The sequence below is a fragment of the Haemorhous mexicanus genome, chromosome 5 (genome assembly GCF_027477595.1).
Source record: "Haemorhous mexicanus isolate bHaeMex1 chromosome 5, bHaeMex1.pri, whole genome shotgun sequence".
NCBI lineage: Eukaryota > Metazoa > Chordata > Aves > Passeriformes > Fringillidae > Haemorhous > Haemorhous mexicanus.
In genome coordinates, this window is record NC_082345.1 from 31,548,397 (window position 1) to 31,573,625 (window position 25,229).

At 38.7% G+C, this 25,229-nt stretch overlaps 1 protein-coding gene across 5 annotated transcripts in view; it reads right to left on the bottom strand.

The window, feature by feature from the left end:
- Positions 1-1,538: 1,538 nt before the first annotated feature.
- VEZT (vezatin, adherens junctions transmembrane protein) overlaps positions 1,539-25,229 on the bottom strand; it is a 59,028-nt gene continuing 35,337 nt past the window's right edge. For 3 of the 5 annotated variants that reach the window (XM_059846761.1, XM_059846762.1, XM_059846763.1), the window contains 5 exons: positions 23,173-23,504; positions 22,370-22,563; positions 18,165-18,265; positions 16,821-17,028; positions 1,539-12,957 (listed from right to left, as the gene is read on the bottom strand). In XM_059846761.1, the coding sequence (XP_059702744.1) occupies positions 12,365-12,957; positions 16,821-17,028; positions 18,165-18,265; positions 22,370-22,563; positions 23,173-23,504 (1,428 nt within the window). In that variant the 3' untranslated portion in view covers positions 1,539-12,364. Of the gene's footprint in view, positions 12,958-12,999; positions 13,739-16,820; positions 17,029-18,164; positions 18,266-22,369; positions 22,564-23,172; positions 23,505-25,229 lie in introns of those variants that run through there. The other 2 variants (XM_059846765.1, XM_059846764.1) reach the window with 1 other exon arrangement.

Genomic DNA, 25,229 nt, shown 5'->3' on the forward strand with positions numbered 1-25,229 from the left:
GAAGCTTGTCGTTTCATGTGAGCACAAAAAAATTACTGGAGTGGTAGACAAGTCAGGGACTAAATATAACAGATAATTAACAGTAGCATTTTCAAATATATTAATTACTAGCCTATCAGGCTTTCTCTCCAAGTCAAGCATTCTTGATTGAAGTCTGGACAGATCAGCTTTAGGCTGGGTGTTTTTTGCAAACACTTCTGCGAGTGATTGAAAAGGCTACAGTGGCCTGTGGAATTCCCTGTGCTAGTTCTTCTCTACACTAGAATTTTCCTTAATATTTTCCACTGTGGTATCATCCCTAAATGCAACTTTAGAAGCAAATAGCAAATGTATGCAGTTGCACAGATGGGCATTTGCCTAATCTAAACCTACATATAACCCATGTCAGGTGTGGTCAGAACCAGCATGGCTATTCTACATGTGCATTTCTGCTTCTTGCTACCACAACACCATGACAAGAAATCCTTAAATGGACTGGGTCACTCCATGGGGTTCTTTCATGCACAGGTGCAGCTGTGGCACAGGAATAGTTTTAATGAAGGAGAGGGCGATGAAGAGTCTGTGTAAAAACCAAGGCTAGGTGACATAGCTATTTCCACATACTCTGCCATAATTATAAAGATGGTGCTAAAGATGAGATTAACTTCATCCTTAAGTTTCCAAGAGTAGAAGCTTCTGGTATTTTCCCATCTTGACAGCTGAATTCCAAGCCCCAAAAATTGCTGGATACTCAACACACAGGTGCACGTGCATGTTCTGTTCATTTCCTTTCTTTCAGTACCTTGGGCCCACTGTACAGGACCTTTGAACTCTTTCCTCCTGCATACTGTTCTCTGGGGAAAAGAGCCTATTGAGAGCTCCAGGTTAGGGAACATACTGCACTGCTAAAAAGGAATTAGCATCAGTGAAACACTGAAAATCTTGCTTTTCACTGGGAGAATAAAAAAGCACTATCATTTCTCTTATCTGTTCATGGAGTGTCTTGTGAGACAGCATTTTCTTGTTTTTAAATCAGCTGTTTCTTTAATGGAAGTAAGCAAACAGGTCCTAACCTGCATTCATTTTTTTCCCTCCTCATTTACCTGTAAGATAAATGAAGCATGGAGATGGCACAGATAACTGACTAACTTGATGGCCATATTTCTAGGAAAAAATAGCCCTTGGAATCCTCTTCCAAATCTCTCCTCAAAATTTGCTTCCTTCAGGAATTTCTTAATGAATGTAAGCAGAAACAACCATCCATAAGAGTTATGGGCTTCATAATTCAGTACATTTTTTGTACTTGTCCATTTGTTTATACCTTGAGAGTCCCATTCCAGGTTTGTTCATTACTATATTATCAAAGTACAGACTGTGCTGCAAAATTAAGCTTAATACAATAAAGCTGATTATATGTTGGGATCAGTGGAACAATATAATGTCTGAATGACTGGCTTTTTAGGACTGGTCTGGCTCCACCTCAGGCTAACCCACTACACTACAGCTGGTTAATTGATGTAGGGTGAGTTCTTCCAATATGAAGCAGTACAGTAGAAGGATGAGAAGAACAGGTTTTAATGAGAGAAAGAAGAAATACAGCAATACAACTGATACAAAAGTACACAATATAACACAAGAGTCTAATAAATTAGCAGAAAACTTGAGAAACAGGAAGAAAGTTTCAGATGGTTGAAGAAAGAGGCTTGCTCAAAAAGATACAATCTTAAGTCTTCATAGATATATATACATTCTTGGCAGTATAGGAAATATACAGTTCTAACATAGAAAATATTGACTGAAGTGGTAGTATCAATTCCTGAAGAATATTTGCATATGGTACATTATGAAGTATACACACAGGCAATTTAGCATTCAAGAAGTCTCCAAGTAAAGGAAATCCTTTTTGGTAGACAGACATCTCCTTCTAACAGCAGCAATTGGATCTGTTCTGTATTCCATATGAAAACAAACACACAAACCTGAAAACAGCAAACAGTAAGCAAGACCTTTTGAACAACGAATTATGCACCAATTTGGCAGCAAGATTCAAAAGAAAAAATACTCCTGCCTCACCTCTTGCCTTTCATGATCAAATTATTTCCATTCTTCCCAGTAACCTTTTAAGCCTTCCTTCCTGGGGATGTGAATTAGGTGAGAGTGGGTCATACCTAAGTGAGAAGAGTGGTCAGTAGCTGTTAACCCTCAAACCAAATCAGGGAATGTTTACAGGAAGAGGTGCACATCAGCCACAACTCCTAACAGCAGCAGAACACAGCCTTTGATGAGTTCTGATAGAAAAGTCTAAGCATTACCAGGGAACGGAAAAGCTCCAGATAAAAGGAGTGACTCTGTCCTGTTACTGCTCTTTTGGCACTCCTGAAGCCTACAAAGGAAGTCTGTCTCTTAGGAGTCACACACAAGTAGAATACATCTCCTGCAGAGCACCTAAGCCCCATACCTGGATTAAAGATCTACCTGCTACCAGTGTCCTCAACTACACATTATTTTCTTCCTAAAGCCCCACCTACAGAGGCATTTAGGTAATACTAAAAGGAGTTTTGCCAACAGTTGTCACAGCACAGAGGTCTCTGAAGGGTGAGAGGAAGGTACAATGGGAAGCATTTGACACACAGAAAAACATTCTTTCTTCAGTCATCACTAATTCAGGAGAGAGTAACAAGTGCTCATTACTAAAGTGCTTGTACCAAGGAGTCAGCAAAAAATACTGCAGAAACTATTGCCAGGATTGCTTAAAATTAATTCCATCTTCAGGATGAAAGTGGAATTATAAATAAAATTCTGTATTAAAAAAAATCAAGCAAAGTGCTCATACAGCATTTTTGCATCCCTGTATAAGCATTCTCTATTTCATTCAATCATTACTAATTGGAAGATGGATAAGCCACATCCACTCCACCTAGGCAACTGTCAGGGATACAGGATAAAGAGAAAAAACGATACAGGCATTAGTGAGGCAGAATTTTATTACAGATGCTGAAGAAATAATAGCAACCAAAAAGACTTTAAAAGTGGTTAGCATTGCAGTTAAGAAAACTACTTCTGAAACTGGCGAAACCCAGGCACAAATTTTAAAATGGCTTAAAAATAATCCTGGTGATGTACATGATTAAATATGTAAAGAAGACTTCAGGTCCAGATTCATATCCATGGGAAAAAGAATGGAGGTAAATGAAAGTACAAAAAAGAGAAACAAAATAATTTGGGGAAATGTCATAGGCAGGAAACCCTACCTCAACAAAAGGTCAGCATCCAGGAATGTCTTCCTGCTACTGCCTACATCCAACCCAGAACTTGAGTTCTTGGAGCCCTAGCACAGCCAGCCCCTAGGCTTCATACCTGCTTTAAGGAGCTGCTGATCTAAACCTCCTTGAGGCTGATCAAATGAACCCTGTTTAAAGCAGCATCAGCAACGGGCAGGGCGGGTGCAGGGGAGACTCCGCAGAGCCGAAGCACACAGGTTTTCAGTGCAGTGGAAGGAAGGAGACTGACTTCACACAGAACTTAAAGGAAGAGATGCAGAGGTTGATTACACACAGCTTGAGCACACAGCACAGAAAGCAGCAAGTCTTTCTATGGAAATGAAACATAGATAAAATAGAGGCCTTTTTAAAAAAAAAAGCTGCTGAAGACTACCAGTCTGGTGAGCATTTCCTGTCTCCACATGGACAAGAAACTGTGGATCCTTCCCAGTGTCTGCAAACTTCAGAATGTATCATGTGATTTCCCTCTGTAGCCCTGCCAGAAGTCTCTTGCTGCAGTTTGTTTTTTTGAACATTTCCTCTTATATTTTAGTTCTCATTTATTAGCCAATTAAGAAGCAGCTTATCAAGATTCTTTTCTTTCCCTTCCCTGTGTTCCTTGGCAATCTATGCTGCCTTTAGGCCCTGTTTTGGGAAATGCTAGGACTAGCAGGCAGGAGATGTTGAGGAACATGTATTTGTTTACATGTTTAAGACAGGGCAAATGGCCATACAGGCACTCACAGCAGCTTAGGTGCAAAGACTTGACAAGTGAAAACAAAATGAAGCAGCTTTTCTGATAAAATATGTAAAATCAGGTTTGAAATACTTCCACAGTTTGCTTGGTAGAATACAATTCTTTTGCCTTTGGATAGCAAGAATTAAGTTTTTGTTTACCTTTCAAGTAAGTAACGGGATAGTCTGATATGAAAAAAATACAACCTCTTTGCTAGACAAGCCTTGCAGTGGGACATCTGGCAATACACATTTACATCATGAAAGGGTATGTATGTGTGTGTGTGTATACATATATATATCTGTATGTATGTATATACACACACATATATATATATATTTATAAACCTTACTCAAACCCCTTAAATTAAGAAATAATTTGTTTATGCTCCTCAATAAAAATTCAGAATGGTTCGATTCAGGGAGATTTACTAATATTTTTATTCTGAAAACACATGCTCTTTACCAGTGGGAAAGGTTTAAGCACAATTGCTAGATCCCAGCGCTTCCTGAGCTCAAGATCAGGCAGCTGTGGAGCCAGAGCACATTGACATAGCAGCTGGAGAGTACATGTTCAGACCCTACTGCTGAAAGCAGCAAACTTGTTTAGGGAAAGGCAGACTCATCCATGATTATGCCACCCTCCTGTGGGAAAGAACAAGTAAGGCTCATGTAACGAAGAGCATGTGTTTGAGGGTCAGTCTTGCTGAGGAGGCATTAGCATCTTACAATCATTAAGAAGGGAAGGAAGTTCCTGGGAGTGAATGTTCTGAAGTCCAGGAAGAAACAGGAGGCCAGGTTGAAAGGTTGGTCAGAGCTTCCTGGAAGGAATGTCAGGACAGACATTGCACCAGCCCTAAGAACCCTTCTGTATGAGTTTATGACTGAGAATGCACAGCAGGACCTTGGTGTGGATTCTCTCTAGCCTATCATTTCATAAAGTTTAGACAAAGGCCTCAGAACTGAAGGAAAAAAGTGACCAAATTCCTCAGCAGATGGAAAGAGAATACTGGAGAAGAGCTGAAGGCAACTAAGAGGGAAGAGAGAGACAATCAGAGAAAAGGTCAGACTTAGTAAAAACCGGAGCTTTGAAAGACACCTGAAGAGTCATTGCACCTGGCTCAGCACTCCTGTGGTCACCCATCTCAGGAGAACCCTTTGCAGAAGTGGTCAAACTAGAAGAGCTTCTTCAGCCCAGGGCCCATCTTTTGCAGCTTGGCAACTAATGTTTAAGTTTCTGCTGGGGATGACTTACCTGGTGCATTACAGATAGTCCTGCAGGTGAGAAACAAACTATAAAACCCTCCCCAGCTGGTTTGTGTGGCCTATGAAAGGAAAGGTGGGAAGGGAAAAGTTCGCAAATGGGATTGCATATGGATGCTGCAACAGAGGAAGACAGACAATAAACCCAAAATCTTTGTGAAGCATCCTGTTCCTATTTAGGTTTCACTCAGCACTGTTCTGTGATCACTGCAAGCTTTGCAGACCTCAAGCACACAGGTGCCTGCAGACCACCCGTGAACATCCACACTGGGACATGAAAAGCTTGGACTGCAATGTCATACTGAGCAGTGCAGGAACAGCCAACACGAACTTGTTTAAATTTCACCAGCTGTGCCTTTGGATGAAAGATCTATCGGACAGTTTGTACATTTCTGGCTTTTATCCCATAATAGAGTTAAAGCCTATTATTATTATTATTATTATTATTGAAACACAGATATCAAACATTATAAATAGCCTGCATTTATGGTCTTCTATTGAGATCAAATGCATGATTCTCTGTCAGTAATGGCTATTGAAGATATTAAGCTCTGACATTTCTCTTTCTGTTTGTTTAGGAATGCACCTTTCTTTAATAGCACAAAGTAACGGAAAGGATTGGTCACTCTCTCTTTTGGAAATCTGAGATTATTTTCAGTTCTCATCCATGCAGCTGGAGAAGGTCAGGAAATAATCTTTAAATATTAAGATTTGAGCACAAATCAAGCCAACTAATGACCCTTATTTTGGGACCTTGTAATAGAATTACAGTTATTTTTAAAATGTAACTTTTAAATGTTTTTCAGGAAGTCGGAATTACTTACAAGAGTCAATATACACCAAGAGTGTGGTATAAATTTGAGCTGCTATACATTATTAATTCTGTTTTGACTGTATGTTCCCCACTTATGGTGCCTGCCTTCTGTTTCAGCTCTCAAATGAGAAAGTCAGTACATAACTCTAGATCTAGTCTTCTGTTACAAACACATGTAATAAGAATTTGTGTGTTATTTTAAAATCTGAACCTCTTAAGAGTGTGGTAAAGGGAGGGAACCAGGGATGTCAGAGGGTCCAGAAGGGTGAAACGGGTAAGTAGAAAATACATGCACAATAATTTCAGTTTTACTGGCAGTATCATAAACAGTTCCTAGAAACTTTGGGGAATAAGACACAAATGGTCTTGGGCAGCCTAGGGCTCAACAACAAAAGGAATCAAAATGAGTGAGGAAAGTGATGAGTGGCATCATCCTCATTAGGATTGAGGAAGCCAGCTGCAAGTTAAAGCACTAATGCACTTCCAGTCCTATCCAAACCCTAGATCACTGAGTGCTTACAAAAGCCAGCCTAGAGGAGGGACTGGGATTTCATGGCCATGAAGTGATTTAAGCTGTCATAGAACTACATCCTCTAAAGCAAACTGTCCATGAGGCTTTTAAGATTTAAAGCTGAGAAGGTACAAGGGTCAAAATATGCTGATCACATGAAAGTATTCAAGTTTTGGTCCCATTCAACCCTTTTACAATAAGCCACTTTGTAATAGAGAAACTTTTTCCTTGTCTACTAAATTGTAGTCATTTTTTCATAATCCTGTGTTCGATACAGAAAGTGTAACATGGGCTAACAGTGCGTTCACCCTGTTGAGCCAAGTTTTGTCCTGATAAGCTGCCAATAACCTGAGCCACAGCAGTGTGAAAGGGAAGGCAGCACATCAAGAACAGTTTCATATCCAGCTGTAGCTCAAGCCACAGTGCTTTATCCATCTACAAAGGAAAGTTCATGGGAGGTAGATTTTACCCCTTGCTATGACTGTGTCTTACTACACACTGCCATTACCTCTAATCTGATTTCTGCACAAATTTCCAAGTCAAATAAATCAGATGTGGGTTTTAGCATTTAAAATCCCAGGTGGCAAAATAAACACATATACAGGAGGGAATTAAATATAATGAGAAAATGAATAAAGCACACCACTAAGAATTTTAAAAATTAGCCTTTGGTTGAGAGGCCTTTGGTTTGATCTCTGATATCCATATATCCACTGCTATGTTTCTTGTGTGATAATATATTTTGCATCAGAGACCAAAAAAGCTCTGAAAAGTCAAATTGAAGTTTAAACAAGTGTTGTTTGGCATCTTTAGTTTGTATTAGACCAGGTGGCAGCTCTTGGGAGATCATTTTGTTTTAACAAGTTTTTGTTTTGTTAGCAAAGAAAAACATTGTCCAGCCAAATCCCGCTGACAGTGAATAAATATTTCTCCTCCATCAGACCAAATATTTTCATTTACCATCCTAATAGCTAGGGCTAAAAGATCTAAAAGGATTTTTCTTTCTATATGGACTCAAATATATTTGAATAGTTTGGTGTTTTATGGGAGGTGATTATTACTCTGTACTCTGCACTGCTGAAGTTAGTATGGAGTACTGCACCACACTTTGGTCATTATACATCCAAAACTGGAGAGATTTGTAAGGAAAACAAACAAAAGGCAGAAAAAACATGACCTCTGCAGAATGACTGAGGAAAGTAGAACATCAAAGAAGTTTATTGACAAATCTTCTTGTGTATTCAAGACAGTAATGATGTAAAGATGACCACATACTGTCACTGGAACTAGGAATAATTGACCAAACATGAGCCTGAGCAAATCTATGGAGAAGGATTCCATCAGAACCTGTTAAGGTGACATCCACCACCACTGGGTCAAGAAGTCCCTGAGCCACAAATTGCTGAGGAGCAGTCTGGAGAATATCACTACACAACAGTCTTCCCTCAGCATCTGTTTAGTCCCTGTCACAGACAAGATCCCAGAGCAGCCTGGCCCTTTACACTGACCAAGTGCCATTCTCACACTTTGCTCAGATGAGATAGTATGAAGCCTGTTAATTCTAGAAAGCAATTAGCTCTGGGAACAAGCCACTTGCAGAACTACAGCCGCCCTTCACAAAATAGTTTAAAGGTCAAGGGCAGTTAGTGTACTTGTCCTCTTGTTTCTTAAAAAAAAAAAAAAAAAAAGGAAAAAAAAGAAGAAAGGGATAACCTACAAGATTACAGAATCCAGTGTGGGCAAACAACTCCACACAGTCCACCATATAACCATATAAATTAATGAGAAAGTTGCAAATTTTGCACTTCTGAAAAAACCATAAAATTTCCAATATTGTAACAGTCACATGGAGACAGGTGTGCTTGGGACAAAGTCTGAAATCTCAGTAAAACTTAGAAATCTAAGTGCAAGATTCAGTGATGTCCAGCAATCCTCTGCTGGGAGTAAAACTGTCTCTTTTCTATGACTGATGGCAGAAGCCTTCACATTTGCAAATCTTGCCTGTAGTTGACAGAGGCACATTTAATTGCATCTGAAAGATGCTCTATTATCTGTAACTCTTTACATTTGCTACCATGACACCAACCATTTAATTTCTGTCATGAATACATACACTTAACAAAAGGGACAAGTTACCTTCCTATCACAGATCTTTGCCTAGATTTAAGCCTTTACCTAGATCTTTAGCTGTAAACTGAAGTGATATAAAAAGATGTAGCATTAAGCTGTAATCCAATCCAAGAAGCAAATATTGTCTTTGGAGTGCTTTCCAGGTAGAAGGAGAAGAAATTATTTAACCCTATATAATTACTTATTTCTTTACTTCACAGGACTACTAATTGGAAATGGGATAGGGAAAATGCATTTATTGTTAGCTCTGCTCTTCACAAAGGATTTTGGCTGCTGATATTCTTAGTCATAACCCATAATTTAGGATGGACTTCCTGCTAAATGTTTCAAAAAGTTACAAAGCTCTAAGAAGCAAATGTTCTGTTTTCACAAAAATCCCTATCTCGGGTAATGAGCCAAAGAACACAGAACTGCACGCAGACCTTGACATGCTCAATATTTTAAGACAACTCATTAGAGCTAATGCACACTTCAGTGTGTTCATAAACATTATTTTAAAGGCAGCAATAAATTATGCCAAGAAATCTGTCAGGTTCATGAAGGAACCTACAGCATGTATATACAGTCATTTCAAATGACATAATTATGAGGAAATCTGGATCATAACAGAGTGTATGACATACATAGATGGAACCTGGTTATCAAATCAAGAGAAGTCAGGCTTTGTGTGCTGTACACTGTTAGCAATATTTTTCTTCAGGGAGAATATTAAATAGATCAAAATAAATGACCTGATGGCTGTTTTCTACAGAGGTGATGAGAGGCAGAGAAAACAAGTGAGTCCAGGTGTTCATATGGGCTACTTCTAAGACTGCATTAAGACCATGGGAATCAGTTGAATTGCTTGTAGAAAATCTGTTTGTTCAAAGTAGGATCAGGACTTCCTCCAAAAAGTCATCGTTTGATCATAGCTGTGTCTAATGTCAAGGCTGTAATTTCACACTACACCATCTTTGCCAATAATGTAAATGCAGGTTATCCTGAGTCTCAGGCTAGCAACACAGTATGTGCTGACACAGCTGTTTTGAGGTAACTGCTGTTACTGCATTGCTGCAATAAGAATGGTGAAAAGCAAAGAAGCCTAAAAAGGGTGAATTTTTCCCCTGGGTGGACTCATGAACTGGTTTATAACATGGTGACAAAACCCGGTGTGGACACATCTGCTGGATGAAAATGAACAACTCACGATGGACAGGGCTTTTTGGACCAGTTTCATTACCAAGACCAGCATATAATAAAACTGGGCCCCAAGTGAGCAACCAAAGTAGATTCTCCAGGATTTTTACTAAGGACTGCAGCAAAGGAATAAAGAGATAGCAGCTTTTATAAATGTGAGATCTGTCAGCAATTCCAGTACCAATGCAACTCAGGCTACTACTGACTTCATATGAAACTGTGAGCACACTGGTAAGTAATATCCTAAATCTGATTATATTTCCAGGTTGGTATCATAGTCCTACACATTGTAAACTATGATTTGGATCCCATAGAAAAAGGTCAGGAGTACCCTTTCTGGGATACACAACATCAGATCATGAGATGATGGTGAAGAGTTCATGGAAAAATATTGATGGAAGATATATTTGAGCTGTCAGAACAATTAGCTAGGAACAAAAAATATCTGGGCACTTTGTGAGGATCTCAAGTTAAGAATGAGGAAGACTTCTTCAGAAGCATGGACAATGCTTCAAACACAATCTATCCAAAGCAGCTGTTCTAGACTTGGTAAAAAAAATTGCTTACCACAGAGAAAACAAAAGTGTTTCATCATCTTAGCCTAATCTTTAGTTATAGAAGAATATACTCTACCACTAACAGGAGGCTTATCTTCTGAATACACTATGAAAAGCATCAGATTTTTTTTTCTACAACCTCCTAAAGACATCAACCACTCAGCTTCCAGTCACTTACACCAAATAAAGGACACAGAACACAGTGTTACTGGTCAATGAAAAACGGCAACACATTCTCTTCCCAGAACCTGTGTGTGAGGGAGAAGACAGGCACTATACAGTGAAAGAACACTGTAAGTCATACTCCCTTCTCTATCAATTGGTATTTCCCTCTTTACCATCTGTGAAGAAGTCCACATATTTCACAGTGTTCATGCAAAATCACTAATACAGGCCAGGGAGTTGAAAGAAAACACTTGTTTTCTGAACATCAAGAGTTCCATCCTAACCTGCTGACTGGCGTTACTTTCCACGCTTTCCATGACACCATCCTAGGAAAGATATTGCTCTGCACCACCAGCATCTAAAAAGCCCTTTACTCTACAGAATCTGCAAAACACAATAAATACTCTAAGTAACTGATGCAGTGTTTTGTCCAGGAAGTGTATCTGGGTCCAAGTAGAGTTATTCCACACAAAGAAGTGGTGCTCTCGCCATTAGAGACACGGGAGCTTTGCTTCATGTTGTGTCAGAGAGCAAAAGGAAGAGAGGGCAATGAAACCATTAACCAGCTCCTCTGTGAAGTTAGCATCAGTTTCCTGCTCCTTGTAACACCACCACAGAGAAAAAGCAACCTGCATAAGCTCATACCAAACATCCAGACTTCATCATCAGTTAACTAAGTTACAAGAAACAAAATACACAACTGTAGTTCTCTCATGGATTCTTAATCCCACAGGTTAAAGTTGTGATCTAAGGAAAAGTGAAAGAACATTAGTGAAAAGCAAGTATGGTGTTCAAACAAAACACTGCATGTTGTTAAGCTCTCAGATAATTTCCTTTAAGAAAATTACTTCAGGACATAAGCAAAAATGTACAGTCGATCATTATATCAAACAATTACATTAAGGTTCAGTTTAAAAAAGGTTAACAAACAATTAATAGCTGGCTTCATAAATAGGTGTTTACTTCTCATCTCTGTCAATCCAATAGATAGCTTCTAGCTACCTATAGCACCTTCTACTGGTGTGCTTATAACCTTCCCTAAAATTTACTTACAACACATTTGTCTAACATGAATTACAACTTATGGACATAATTTATTAACCCTTCATAAAATTCTAAATAAACCTTAATATGAAGCATGACTAACTTTATACTATTTCAGCCCCATACCCCAGGACACATGAAATACTAGCTCTTTCAAGTTTTTATTTAAAATTCTACATTTTAGCTGGGTGCCACATCACGAGTTGAAGAATCACAAATGCCTATCATGGCTTAGCCAACACACTGCAGACACAAGAAGTAAAACAAAAGTGGTGGGGGAAGATCACAGGGTTCAGGTTCTTCCAAAAGAAATGTCCTGGCTGTTTTTGTTGGAACAAACATTGATATCATGACAAAAGAATCAGAGAGGAAAAAAAATTGAGTCTGTTGTAAATCAAAACATTGTTTTTCCTTCTTTTTAGAAATGAAAAACTACAATATGTCATAATATAAATAAATAAAACAAAACCACAAAAGGTAAATTCCAACCCCTGTCACTAGGACCTTAAAAAGGGACAGCCATCTATTTCTTGGATGTAGCCCAAACTTCTCTTACCTGCAAATTTTCAATATACTTAGAAGTCCTATTTAGTGTATCAGTCTTAGGGAACATGACGTATTATATTTAGGTCTCCTTTTTTTTCCATCCAGTATTTTCAGCTTCAACCCCCCACCTCAGTTTTTTTTCATCAAATTGCCTGCTGTTAGTTTAATAAAGTTCAGCTCAGACTTATACTTTTGCTTCACTTTCAGAGCCTCTCTCTTCATTTTCACAGTTCTCCACAAGGTCTTGATTCTCCTGTGTCTTTTCTTCCTCCTCCTCCTCCTCCTCCTCCTCCTCCTCCCCATCATCTCCAAAAGTCTCTTCCTGCATTGTAGTAAAAGTGAAAGATCTGGCAGCAACTTGTGCAGCCAGACCAGATGTGAAGTTAAAATCTGTTGATATGTGGAGCTGGGCCAGCCTATCCTTGATTTTTGAATGTAATGCATCCTTAGAGGGAGGCTGCGAAGCCTCTACTCCATCCACACTGCTTGGCTTGAGCTCTTCAGCATCCCCTTCACACTGATAATACATTCTTCCTTCAGCCTCTGTAGAAACATCTTTAGCTGTAATACTGTCTTTGTTTTTCTCCATCTCGGGATCTTCATACAAATATTCTGTCCTGCTTTTATCAGCAGCATTCACTTCTGGATTAGAGTATTTTTCTTCAGATTTATCACAACTTTGGCTGCAGTCCTGCTTTTCTGTATCTGAATTCATATGTGATTCCACATTATTTAGTAGCTTCAATGGTTCTACAGGAGACAAGGGTTTCACTGCAGCTTAAAAAGGGGGAAAAAATTAAATGATAACTAAAAGTGAGCTGCCATATATAAACAATTTATTTGCCTGAAAAGATGCAAGATTATAAGGGTTAAAATTACTTAAAAAAATCCCAAAACAACAGAAACACAACCCACACCAAAACTTAAAAGTGTTTTCTAATCACAGAGCTGAAGTGAAATGTGACGGCTACTTGTAACTATTCCTTAAAATCTGTGACATGAAGAGACAGCACAAAATTGATGGTGTTTAAAGCCAGCATCAAACACAGAGGATGTATTCAGTCTTAAAGCAAAACCCAAGGAGAACTACTGTAGTGCATACAGATTTAACTGTCTTCTTGTGAACAACAGTTTATCTAATCCACTAAAGACAGCTGGTACATGAAAGAGTCCTTATAGGCAACATCTGATCTCATACAGCACAACGTACAAATACAACACATATCCACACAGTCAGGTCAGGTGTCCTCACAAATAGAATGTGGTTTAATTTAGCCTCTCTTGAAGTTAGTAGCAGCAGCGAGTCCCATTGCCAGCAACGGGATGCTTGCCAGGAAGTCTCTCCTCCCAGTGTTAAGGGTTAGTGTAACTCGGTACAATCGCTCCTTGAAGAACAGGCGGCTTTCATTTTAAGAAAACGATATAATGTCCATTTCCAAGTAACAGATTCCCTAAACTGCAGCAGCTCCATTATAGTAGCAGCACGAACATAAATGACAGTGGCAACAGCAGATTCCCAAGTTGCATTTCCCTTTCTAATTCCATTCTGACTTTACCCCTGCAAGCAGAGATGAAAATAACTCTGGGAAATACACAAACTTTTCACGGGAAGCAAAATTTACGGTATTAGGATTTTTCAACCGCATCCTATTTTCAGTAATATTACTTTAGCTAGCTGAAGGCAGGCACATCATTATGGTTGTCACATTGATACCTGTTGTCATTAGCACGCTGAAAGTCTGTGGCATTGAATGTGTATGGCACTGTTTGCTTTAGAACTTGATATACCAAAGGAGCACTGCACCAGACTCATCTCAGTTGTTTATGGAGTAGTTCTTTCCCTGTCTGGTAAAAAATATGTTGCCACTCATTTCTGCCCATTTGCTTGAAGAGACAGGAATATGCAGAGTAATCTTATCATTTGGGAGCAAACTTCTTGCCTACTTCCTCCAAAGAATACTTTGAAAGGCAAAATTGCTCAAAAAATAGATACTTGAGATTGGTAGCTGGCCAATTTGTGGAGTTGATGACTTAATAAACAGGGTGAAAGTCATCTGTTTTGAGAGCATGGCTTTCCAAATCTGATAAATAGCTATATAACAACTGTTGTATGGACAAGGTGGGAGAAGGGGAAACAGCTGGATAAAACACAACCACCAACAGAATGAACTTTTTTGCAGGGGAGAGGTTAGGGAAAGGCTAGAAGTGATTTTGCCGCAGAAGAAAGTTGTTTTACAGTGTTTGACAAATGGAAATGAAGCTACTAAAAACTTAGCAGACCTTTTCAAAAGCACTTCCATGTAGTGGCTCAACAGGAGGCCAAAAGACCAGAAACATAAGCTTACCTACACTCCCATAAACTACCTATTACTCAGACTGTAAGAAGTATTACCATGGTACTGGGCTTTGGAAAACTTGCTTTAGTCTAGTGCTCTGCTAAGATGATATTTTTTTTCTTCTGGAATCCAACCTATCATCTCCATTTGATTTCATGTTGTGCTCTTAAGACATATCAGCTTGTTTGGAGCTGACCTCTTATGTGGAAACCCTCACCAGCCCCTTCTTAAATGAACCAAAAACCCTCATGTTCTTGTTAGGATAAGTCAGAATGGCTAGCTGGGTGCCTTCACTAACAGATTAAAGCCTTTGAATATTTCAGGATCTTTTTCCACAATAATCACAAGTTAGGAAAACACAGGATTTCTGGAATTTATTGTCCTGTAAAAGCAAGACTCAAGAGGACTGTGGTAAACTGCTATCATGGCCATCCATTGGCTTGGGCCAATGGAGACAAGAATATGAACCTTTCTGGGTTTCAGTCTTCAAGATGAGGCAAGTCAGAAATGTGGAAAGTCCAGATCATGTAAATGTCTCTTGAAGGACTAACTTGTGTATGGATAAATTAAACTGTAATATGCCAGGGTCCATGATATCATATTTACTAACTTGTGTTTCTTTTGAAGAAATATTGAAGGATTTCCTTAAAAATCAGTAGAAGATGTTATATCAGGTGTACATATCAGTCTGTCAGATTAGACACACACAATCTGTGTGTGTCTAATCTGAGCCAACAGAAGACAATATTAATTACTTTCTTGAACTGCCCTCATGTTTTCCATGTTTGTACAGGATGGAAATAATCAATGATGAGTCCTACGCAGCTGGAGAAAATCATACTTTCTTCCCTCCTCACCCTTTTATCTCTAATCCTAAACCAATGTAATAGAAAAGGAAAAGGAACCAACATGAGCCACAAAGGCTTTCTGGTGAACAGTTACTGCAAACTACAGGAGTGAGCAGACTCTTTCCAGCTATGGCTACAGATGGCCTGAGGATATGCTGATAAGTTCTGACAAAAATTCTTTCTGCAAGAGTTTCACTAGGTCTGTGAAGACTTGAACTGGAGGTAGGATCACTTCTTCCCCCAACAGTTAGGAAAGGAAGATTTGAAGAAATTTATGTGAAGAGTTGTGTGGTGTCTTATTTAAGAGAAATACAGAGATCCTACTCCTGAGCAAACTCTGGTGCAATTTGATGTCTCAGGTTTTTAACACAACTAGAAGAGAAATCAGTACCAATAGTCAAATAATCTCTTTAACCACAGTTGTAGCTTAATGGATATAAAGAAGAAAATTGCTAAGAACAGATGTTTTTGATGGTTTGATGTCAAAAGAGACAGTCTCATAAATAGGTAAGGTCTGTCACTTTGTGTTCCTAGTAAATTACTGAAAATTTGCAGTCCATGGTCATTTTTCTGGTAGACACTATCAGAGGCAGAATCCTTGGATATGGTGCCAGACTTGAGAGTTGTTTTGCATAACATAGAACATGGAACTTTTTAGAAAGCTTTTTCTAACCTGTCTTTAAGAGGAAGAAATGAAAATAAGAAAAAGGAACAGACAAACTCCTGGCAATTTTAAAGAGAGTAAATCAAATAGCTCAAGCAGTGAGAGGAATTAAGTTTTAACAGACAAGCTGTCTTGTTGAGGCAAGAGAAATTTTCATATCCTGCTTTCAAGTGCAAGTGAATGGAGATACCCAGCAGTCCTCAGAATTAGTAAAGGCTAATTTGAAAGAACTCTTCTTCTAAGGTGGCTTGTGAGTTGGTTGTTTTTTTTTTTTTGGTGAACATATTCTGTATTCACTCTCTCATGGAAACAAAAGCTAGTTTTATTATTTTACTTCTATAATATTTCAAAGTCTAGCTCTTCAGTTTAACCTAAATACTTTTGTACGTCCAGGATAATTTTTCTGCTGGTTTCTTTAAATTCTGAAAAGTAATTTATTTATGCAGCCTGATAAAAATTCCTATTTACTGGAAAGCCATGAAAGAAAGTCAGTTCAATCTGCATGGTTTATATCCTGGCAGCTTTCTTTATGTCTTAATATTTTTGTGTGTTTAATATTTTAGCTCAGTGTTTTGTTTAAAGCCAAATTCTCACTTCTATGAGTTCATTTCAATATATAGTAAAATGACTGCTAAAATATAAAAAGATGGAATGGCAACTAAGACCACACAGCTCTATCAAAGACACTACTAGAGCTAAGCACTGTCTGAATTCCAACTTAGTCAGAAATTCATGGCAAACAGACACCCATGTTTTTTAAGGAAGGAATTAATTTGCAAAAGAAATGCTTACCATGTTCACTGAACAGTAGCTGTTTCCACTTCTGCCTTTCAATTTCTGAAGCTTTGAATCCCAGTACAGATTTCAATTCTTGTAACACCCTCTTAGATTCCTGTCTCTCTCGCTCTTGCCTCTCTCTTTCTTCTTGGGAGAAACAGTAAAAATCTTCCCTTTTGTATTCATTATCTGTATCTGAATAATCAACATATGCTTCCAGTTCCTAAAGAAAGAAAGGAAGAAACTCTTGATCTTCAATGTCAGGTGCACTCAATCCTACAATTTGATTCATGATCAAGTGATGTCAACACAAACCAACCACAGTAATAGGATGGAGCCCTGTTTGAGCAGAGCCAGTGGACCTGACACTGCTCTTGGTGGGATCTGTATGATTTTGGAGCAAGTCGACTCATTAACAAGATTTACCTTCATACACAAATAGGAACAAGTGATATACCTTGAAAATGGGAGCCCATTCCTCTGTAATTACAGGTGGAAATAAGCAATGCTGATGTGGGTTTATTTTTTTTTAAATTTACACTGTAACCAGTTCTTGGTAGTCATGCATCTTGCTAATTTAACTTACATAAATCCTTATTAAGAGGATATAGAGAATAGCAAACTTCTCTTCCAATTTTAAATATACTGCATTACAAGCATAAAAAGCCAGAGCAGCATTTATATTATAACAAATTTTCAATAAAGTAATTAGTCCCAGCTTTTTGATATGGAAAAACAGCTAGAGAGAATACATGTGGGGGAGAAGCAGGGGAGGGACAGAGCAGAGCACGGGTATTCACTCTGCTTTCAGAATACATCTGCCACTCAGTTCTGGGATGGAGGAGGCCCACCTCTCTTTAAGACAGCCCTACCATCACCCAGGAGTTCCTCTAACAACACAAAATTGTTCAGTGTTACAGTAAAAAGATATCAAAAAATGCAGAGACTAAGCAAACTGAAGGCAGGATGATTTGTGCTTGAGTTGTCACTTTTTCAGCTGTGTCTGTTTATCCAGCAAAAGTAGGGCTATTTCATATACTGCCTTTTAGCAATTCTCACTTTTTATTTCTATGACTTGTGTTGCTGCTCTCCTTTGGTCACTCCTTTCTAATGATATATATGTGAAATGAATACTAGAGATCTTTTTTCCAGGATGGGGAATACCTCCCCATAGAACAGCAAAAGGAATGTACACAATTTTTTCAACAAGTCCAATTTTGAAGTGGTACTGGCCACTTACTCGTCTGTCTCAGCCAGACAACAAGGTCACTGCACAAGCAACTGAAAAAAAGAATGGATACAGCAAATAATCCCCAATTATTATTTTAAATGATCCTTTTTTTTTTTTTCTTTTTTTACCTGCTCTTCAGGGATTGGATCTTTGTTTTCTATGTATATGGCAGACTGTGTTAAAGGTACTGTAGTATGCTGTAGGTTGTCACAGGAAACTTCAATTTTGCCTTTAGGGGAAAAAAGAAAAGGGATTTAAAAGAAATAAAATTGAGTATTGAATGATTTTTCTGACTCACTCAGGCAGGGTCAAGGTATTTTCATAAGCAGGATTTGCATACATGAAAAAACTGTGAGAAGGCTGGTTAGGTTACACTGAAACACTGTTAGACAGCACTTAAGTAATTTGGCTGTTTTTATAGAAGTTGGGTCCAATGGCACTTTTGCTGAAACTCTTCAACTAACAAATCTCAGAAATTTTATAGACTTTGAAAACCTGCAGATGGCAAGCAAAATCAGTAAAACCAGAGAAGAGACTTGGTTCGGAAGTTTTAAAAAAATTATAGATAAAACAGCTTCAAATGACTGGAAAATACTGGAAAGAATAATTAAAGAAAGTTTACAGGAAGGTATTTGCGAGGTAGCAAGGAGACAAATAAAAGCCAGTGTGGATTTGTTGAAAATAGAAGATGTTAATTTTGCAATGCAGTAACAGGTCCTGTGTATAGAAAGAACCAAAGTCATCCTGTATTTTGTTTTCAGTAAGACTTCTGACATGGTGTCATGACATCTTTATAAGGAAAATGCAAAGGCCAGAAAAAGTTGCTATTAGGTGCATAGGATAGCCTCTTGGATCATCACAGCATGATTACCATTTTCAGACTGGAATACATTGAGTGAGGATTTGTCTCAAGTCCAATACTCTCCAATATTGCCAATGGGTGAAAGAGAAGTGTTGCATCTCATTAAATCTGCGGATTTGGGGATAATCTGCAAGAACACTGAAGGGCACCACTAGAATAAAAAATAATATTGGAAAATCAGAGATACAACCCAGGTAGAAATGGATTTCAGACCCAGAAGTTTGGTGACAATGGCTGCAAATTTGTGTGCTTTGGAATAGCCAAGTGCACAAATGCATCACAACTGACTGGGGAGCACCACTGAGAAAGAGGTGAGGAGCTTCACCATCAACTCTACCCCACTGCAAGCAAAAATCCAAACTACAAACTAGTACATACAAGCAACAGCATTGTTAGACACATGAAATAACATTTCTACTCTGGCACTGACTGGGCTGTGGATGGAACACACTGCCCAGTCTGGGGCCCCTTCATTCAGTAACACAGTGGGCCAACTAGAGGGAATATAGAGGAAAACACTGGAAATTATAAAGAGGACTAAACAAAGTATAGTCATCAGGGAAGAGCTGAAGCATAGGGAGTCATATAGAGAAGACAGAAAGAAGCATAATAATCATCTTTGAGAAGGTAAGAGCCATCAAGAGGAAATGGATTTCCATTGTGGGTGGAGCAGAAGTATTGCTTTTAAATTGCAGCAAGAGGTACTTCTATTCAGTAATAACATTCTACTGGTAATGGAATTAAACGCTGGAATAGATGCCTGGAAATACTGTAAAATGTCTCTAAAGGGAGTTTTTGAGGAAGAGGTAAACAACATTTACTCACAAATACTAATTTACCCTTGAGAAGGGAAATGGTTTAAATGACCTTGCCAAGCCCCACCTAACCCTATTTTCCATTTCTAATCTATACACTGAACACTTAGGGATGGTGAGATTGCAGCAGAGAACCACAGCCTTGCTCTTATGAATATCTAAAAAAGTTGTGTACATTTGCAAAGATGGTTTAAAAGGAAAAAGGATGGAATTTAAACAGTTTGTTTCAAAGATCATCGATACAATGCTGTAACTAACCATAGAGTACTCCATTCTGTAATACTAGCAGTAGACTACTACATGTGTAAATTGTTGAAGCTTTAAGTGATACATTTTATCAGTGATGAAAAAATATGAAAGAATAAAGAAAAGAAGCTGAAAGTTCTAGGAAATGAGCAAAGATGTATATGTATATGAATGATAGATAGGTCCATCATTGCCCAAGGAATTTAAATAGAGGTGAATTCCCTTAAATGTGCTAAAGCCCCACTTGTTCTGAGGCTCTGCTCTGTACCTGACAGGATCAGTGAGTAAGTAAAGGCACTGATTCTAGAAATACACCATATCAAGTAAAGGAAGAAGCCAAACTGCATTCCCTGAAGGAACTATATGCTAAAATATAAGATACGTGCTGGTGTTACCACCAACAACAGGCTGACAGGAAGGTGTGAGTGTCCAATCTATTACTCTGAAAGGCTTTGCTTTGGCTGTTGAATGTACCTATAAGAAACCAGCTCTGACATATAATGATTCAGGGCAAGAAGCATGTAGTGCTTGTTCAAGGGGACTCACCTCTTTATACAGATGCTCTACTGGCTGAACTAGTTAGTTGAACTAAACATCTATGGCAGCAGAAGTGCTCAGCGTCCCCTTAGACAAAATGCTCTTGAAACAGCTCTTGTCAAAAGATTGATTTAGTTTTGGATAGTAATACATACATGTATAAGCTGTGCTGAGCTGTTATATTTATTCAACAGGAAGATATCTTCTCCCAAAGAGTTTTCAGAAAGTATTGGGAAAAAAAGAGAATTTATTGAAGTAATTTACATAACATGACTGATAGACCAGCTGTTAAAGTTTGTAGGAAGACAGCAAAAGAATTCAACTTGATTTCATGTACAGCTTGACAAGGTCAACTCACAGAAGCTGGATGGCTTAGAAATATATCAGGAAAGTCAAATGTTGTCAGATAAAAATAGTTTTCAATGACCAAAATAATTTAAAGTAGCTCCTGTGCATTAGTTCAGTAAACTTGTTGCAAAAGAGAGGTTCAATCCCAGCACATTTCCAGGAAAGTCAGTGAGCAAAAGTGAGGGATTATTTTATTTTTTATTTCCCACGCAATCCCTTCCTTCTAGATCACACACGAGGTTATTTTTGTACTGAACTTTAAAAGGAAGCAAGTTATAATAAAAAGGCCTGCTGAGAAATTTATACACAAAGTAAAAATAAAACTAAAATATCTAAAAATACTATGGTGTGTAGTCTAGAAAGAGCTTTTAAGCAAAGGGGAAAAAAAGATCAGTAGAACTGCAGGTTGTGGAGGTGTCAACAAAACACAATAGGTCAGCACATGCAAATATATCAGGCTACATCTAACATCCTCACAGGCTGTTTTACACAGCACTGAGGGGGAAGCTGTAAGACTGCACTATCAGGCAAAGTACAGGAGTTTGTTTATACCATGTCTGGACCTGCACAGAGCCTGCAAGAAGCCTCCCAGTTCTGATGTAAGCATGAACAAGCTTGGCCCTCCTGCCTCTAGGGCCACAGCAATATTTATCCATCTACTGGATATTCCACCCATACATCATTAGGAGCATAGTGCACTTCAGATTTGGATTTCTATAGGTAACTTGCTGATACCCCAAGTTCCCCCCTCCAATTTTCCTAGTGCAGTCTCCATTACCAGCATTTTTCAGATGCTGGGCTGTGCCTTCCTAGGACAGTAAAAATGCTCCTGGAAAAAAGAAAGATTAGAAATTACAGGTTCAATTCCATGTCAGGAGAGCCTGAGTTCAGTTATTTAAACTAGTTTTGCTTCACAAGAACAGCATGTTCAGTACAGATCCCCAGTGCGAGGGACAACAAACAAAATGCTGGGATATGCTGCTCACTAAGACTTTTAAGAACACCAAAGGTTAGCTCATTCTCTTTGAGAGAGGAGGTAAATGGGTATTATATGCTCAACATGTCCTCCATGATTTGAAACGTTCCAGGAAATGTGATTGTCAAAAAAGTTTCTTGACAATGTCAATGTCATTATCATTTCAATTAATGGTATCATTTTAATGCAGTAAATAAATGAAGATCTTGAGGGCGATTCATTAAAATCTTACTCCTTCACAGGTGATTCATGCATCCAAGGCAAAAAGCCATGATCAGTCTACACCTGAAAATGTAAGCATCTGAATCCACAGGTCTAACAGACTGAGTTAGCATGGTTGCATTTTTTGCTGAAACAAAAGCTTCAAGGCCATTACAATGAAAAAGTCTGATATAAGGACACAGTTTTTCAAAGTGTATGGATTTACGACCTTCTTCAGCTAAAATTCTGATACACATGCTGAACACTGTCACTGATTCATTTGACCATTTAACCTCTGAAGTGCTAAATTAAGTGCCATTAGCTGCTAAATTAAGCTCTCACATTTACCTTTTTTATTTGGGTTTCTTCCACTCATTTTTTCCACCTGAGAAATGGCTTCTTCCCAGCAGCTGTTGCTTGCCTGGATGTGAGGCTGAATAAACTTTAGCTTTTGTTCCAGAACCTGATGGGCTTCTGTTGTCAACTCGGGTGTCTCCTTAGTGCTAACAAGCTTTTCAAGCTCATCCTCAAGAATTATTACCCTAAGTAATGAGGAGACAAACAGCAGTAAGTAATACTAAATATTTGACTTCACCATTCTTTCAATTATTTCAGGTAATATACTTTTTTTTCCTTCAAGTTTTAAGAACCCAACTCAGTCAATTCCTCAAAGATGCCCCAAAATTTTAAAATTAAAATATTTTTTCTACATCAAGATACATTGCTTACCTGAAATTGTTATAGTAATTCTTATATGTAAGATTAAAGGAGTAGGACGGTCTCAACTGTTTCACCAAGGCAGTGACAAATCTTTAAGGATATTTACTAGTTAGTTACTATGAGCTGAATGTTCTTATAAAGCATTTGATATGTGGAAAAATCAATGGAAGATAATTATATTTTTTTATAAGGGAGTCACAAAAGCAAGGCAAAATCTTAGTGCCTCTTATCTTCAAGTTTTCACCAGATACTCAAAGAATACCCAGTAAAAATATCAGATTTCATAGTGAACCTTTGAGCCCACACTGTGTAAAGATATGGCAAGGACTGCAAAGGCTTTTTTGCTTTTAGTTGGGGATACAAACTGACAACCCAAAGAACTTTAAGCCCAAAGCCTTCTGCATACTCTGTTAATTCACGTGTAAACTCACTCATTGAGCAGGGCCTTGAGGTGCAGCTGCAAGCTGCGTACCGCCGTCTGGAGACTGTTCAGCTCTCTGCACTGCTGCTTGCCCCTGGCTGCCCACTGCAGGCCCGCCTGGTGCTGCGTTTCGAAGTAGCGGTAGAACTCGTAGCTCCGGCGGAGCTCGGCCAGGCAGGCGGCGTGCGTGTCAGGGAGGCCCTGGCTCACGTCGCGCAGGATGTGGTGAGGCAGCCGCTCCGGGCACGCCGAGGGCTCGGGGCACGCGTTGGCCGGGGAGAGCAGCAGCGCCAGCCTCCTGAAAAATTCTGAACTCTGCCCTACCCAGAGCTGAAAGAGGACCTGCAAAACAGGGTAGGGTTAGCTCCGTGCACCTGGGAAGGCAGTCAGCTTCCAAAGTAAATGTACGGATACACCACGGGAAAACATTCCTTGGCCGGCAACGGGAACTTTGAAAAACTGCAAAAATCCGCTGACTGTTTTTGAAGGGTATTCCAGAGCGCGTGAGGTTGAGAGCTTGTGAACCTCAGGTGACTGTTAATTCCTCGATGAAGGATATTAAATGCAATTACGCTCATAAAGTTGTCAGAGTCCAAAACCTCATATTCCTGTCGGCCGGTTTCATTATTTGCTATAATCTCCACATACCCTACAGCTCATAAAGGGCTGCCAAAATTCCAGTGGCAGCAAAGACGTTTTTCCCTTTATAAGGCCGAGCTGTCATTTTTACAATCTAATAACTACTGCTTTGCCCCACACCCAACCTTGAAACACGAGCCTAATTGCACTGTACTTTAACAAAAAAATATTCTACATTTGAAGAAAGCCAAGCTGCTAACTTATTTCTTTTTTCAGCCAAAATAAGAAATTCCACCAATACTACTAAGGATGGAAAGTCCTTTAAGAAATGGATTGATTCACAATGTTATATATGGTACAAAAGAGGCCAGTCCATCTGGGAGCAAGGCAGTCCAAAATTCCAATTTCTTGAGAACTTCCACTTCCAATGAAACGAAAAGAACAGTTTTCTTAGATTAGAGAAGTTTGCTCAATAGACCATGACAGTACAGCAGCACCTTTTATGTCTAAAATGAAAAGGACAGGTTATGATACTTCTCTCTGCAATAACGGCCCTTATTAAAAGGGATCAGCTGTAGGTGATTACGAGGTGCAGACTGAAACTTTTTCACAAGCATTCCAGACCAAGGAAGACAAAACATTTACTCATCACATCAAAAATACTTGGATGCAAACTGAGAAAGTATTCCAAAAGAAAAAAGAAATCTCAATTTACAAAAGATGCTCATGAGAAAAAAGAATACATGAATGACATTAAATTAATTTGGGGTACACATGCAAGACTGATTTGGCTGGGTGCAAAAATACAAAGCAAACAAATGAGCAGCAATCACTCAAGTGTCCCTGAACGTGTGGTGCCCTGGATAAAAAATCAAAAGCTCATGCTGTAAGAAGCAGAAAAGAAGACCAACCCCTTCCACCAGACATAAATCACAGGCAGTAAAAAAGTAGCATACAGAAACAGTGGACTTCAGGAACTGATAATAATAATCAAAAACCTACCTGAAAAAAGGCACAATGACAATTGAAAGGAAATTCCAGATTTTTTTATGGTTGCAAGCAGCTTGCTCTGACAATAACTACTGATGATCTTTGCTGACACAAAATATCCACTTGGCTCTCCTCAGCCTAAACTGATATGTTTTTTCTTAAGTGAAAAATTTTCACTCATTTAAATTGCTTTACTTCAAGGACAAGGTAGCCAAAAGACACATGCTACATTTGTCATATGGCTTAGATGACCTGCACTTTATTATAAAGGCAAATTCTCTCAAAGTGAAAAAAACAAAACCAAAGAGGACTGCACATACATTCAAGGCTCACAACACAAATATGTCCCAAGGTTATCAAAGTATGTTATACCTACACAGGAATCTGCTTAGGACTGATTTATGTTAATTTAGCTTGGTTCAGCTATACCACACCCAGCCTACATTGCTGGCTTTTATGAGTTACCATAAATTGAGATTTTCTAGTTGCTGTGAGCTT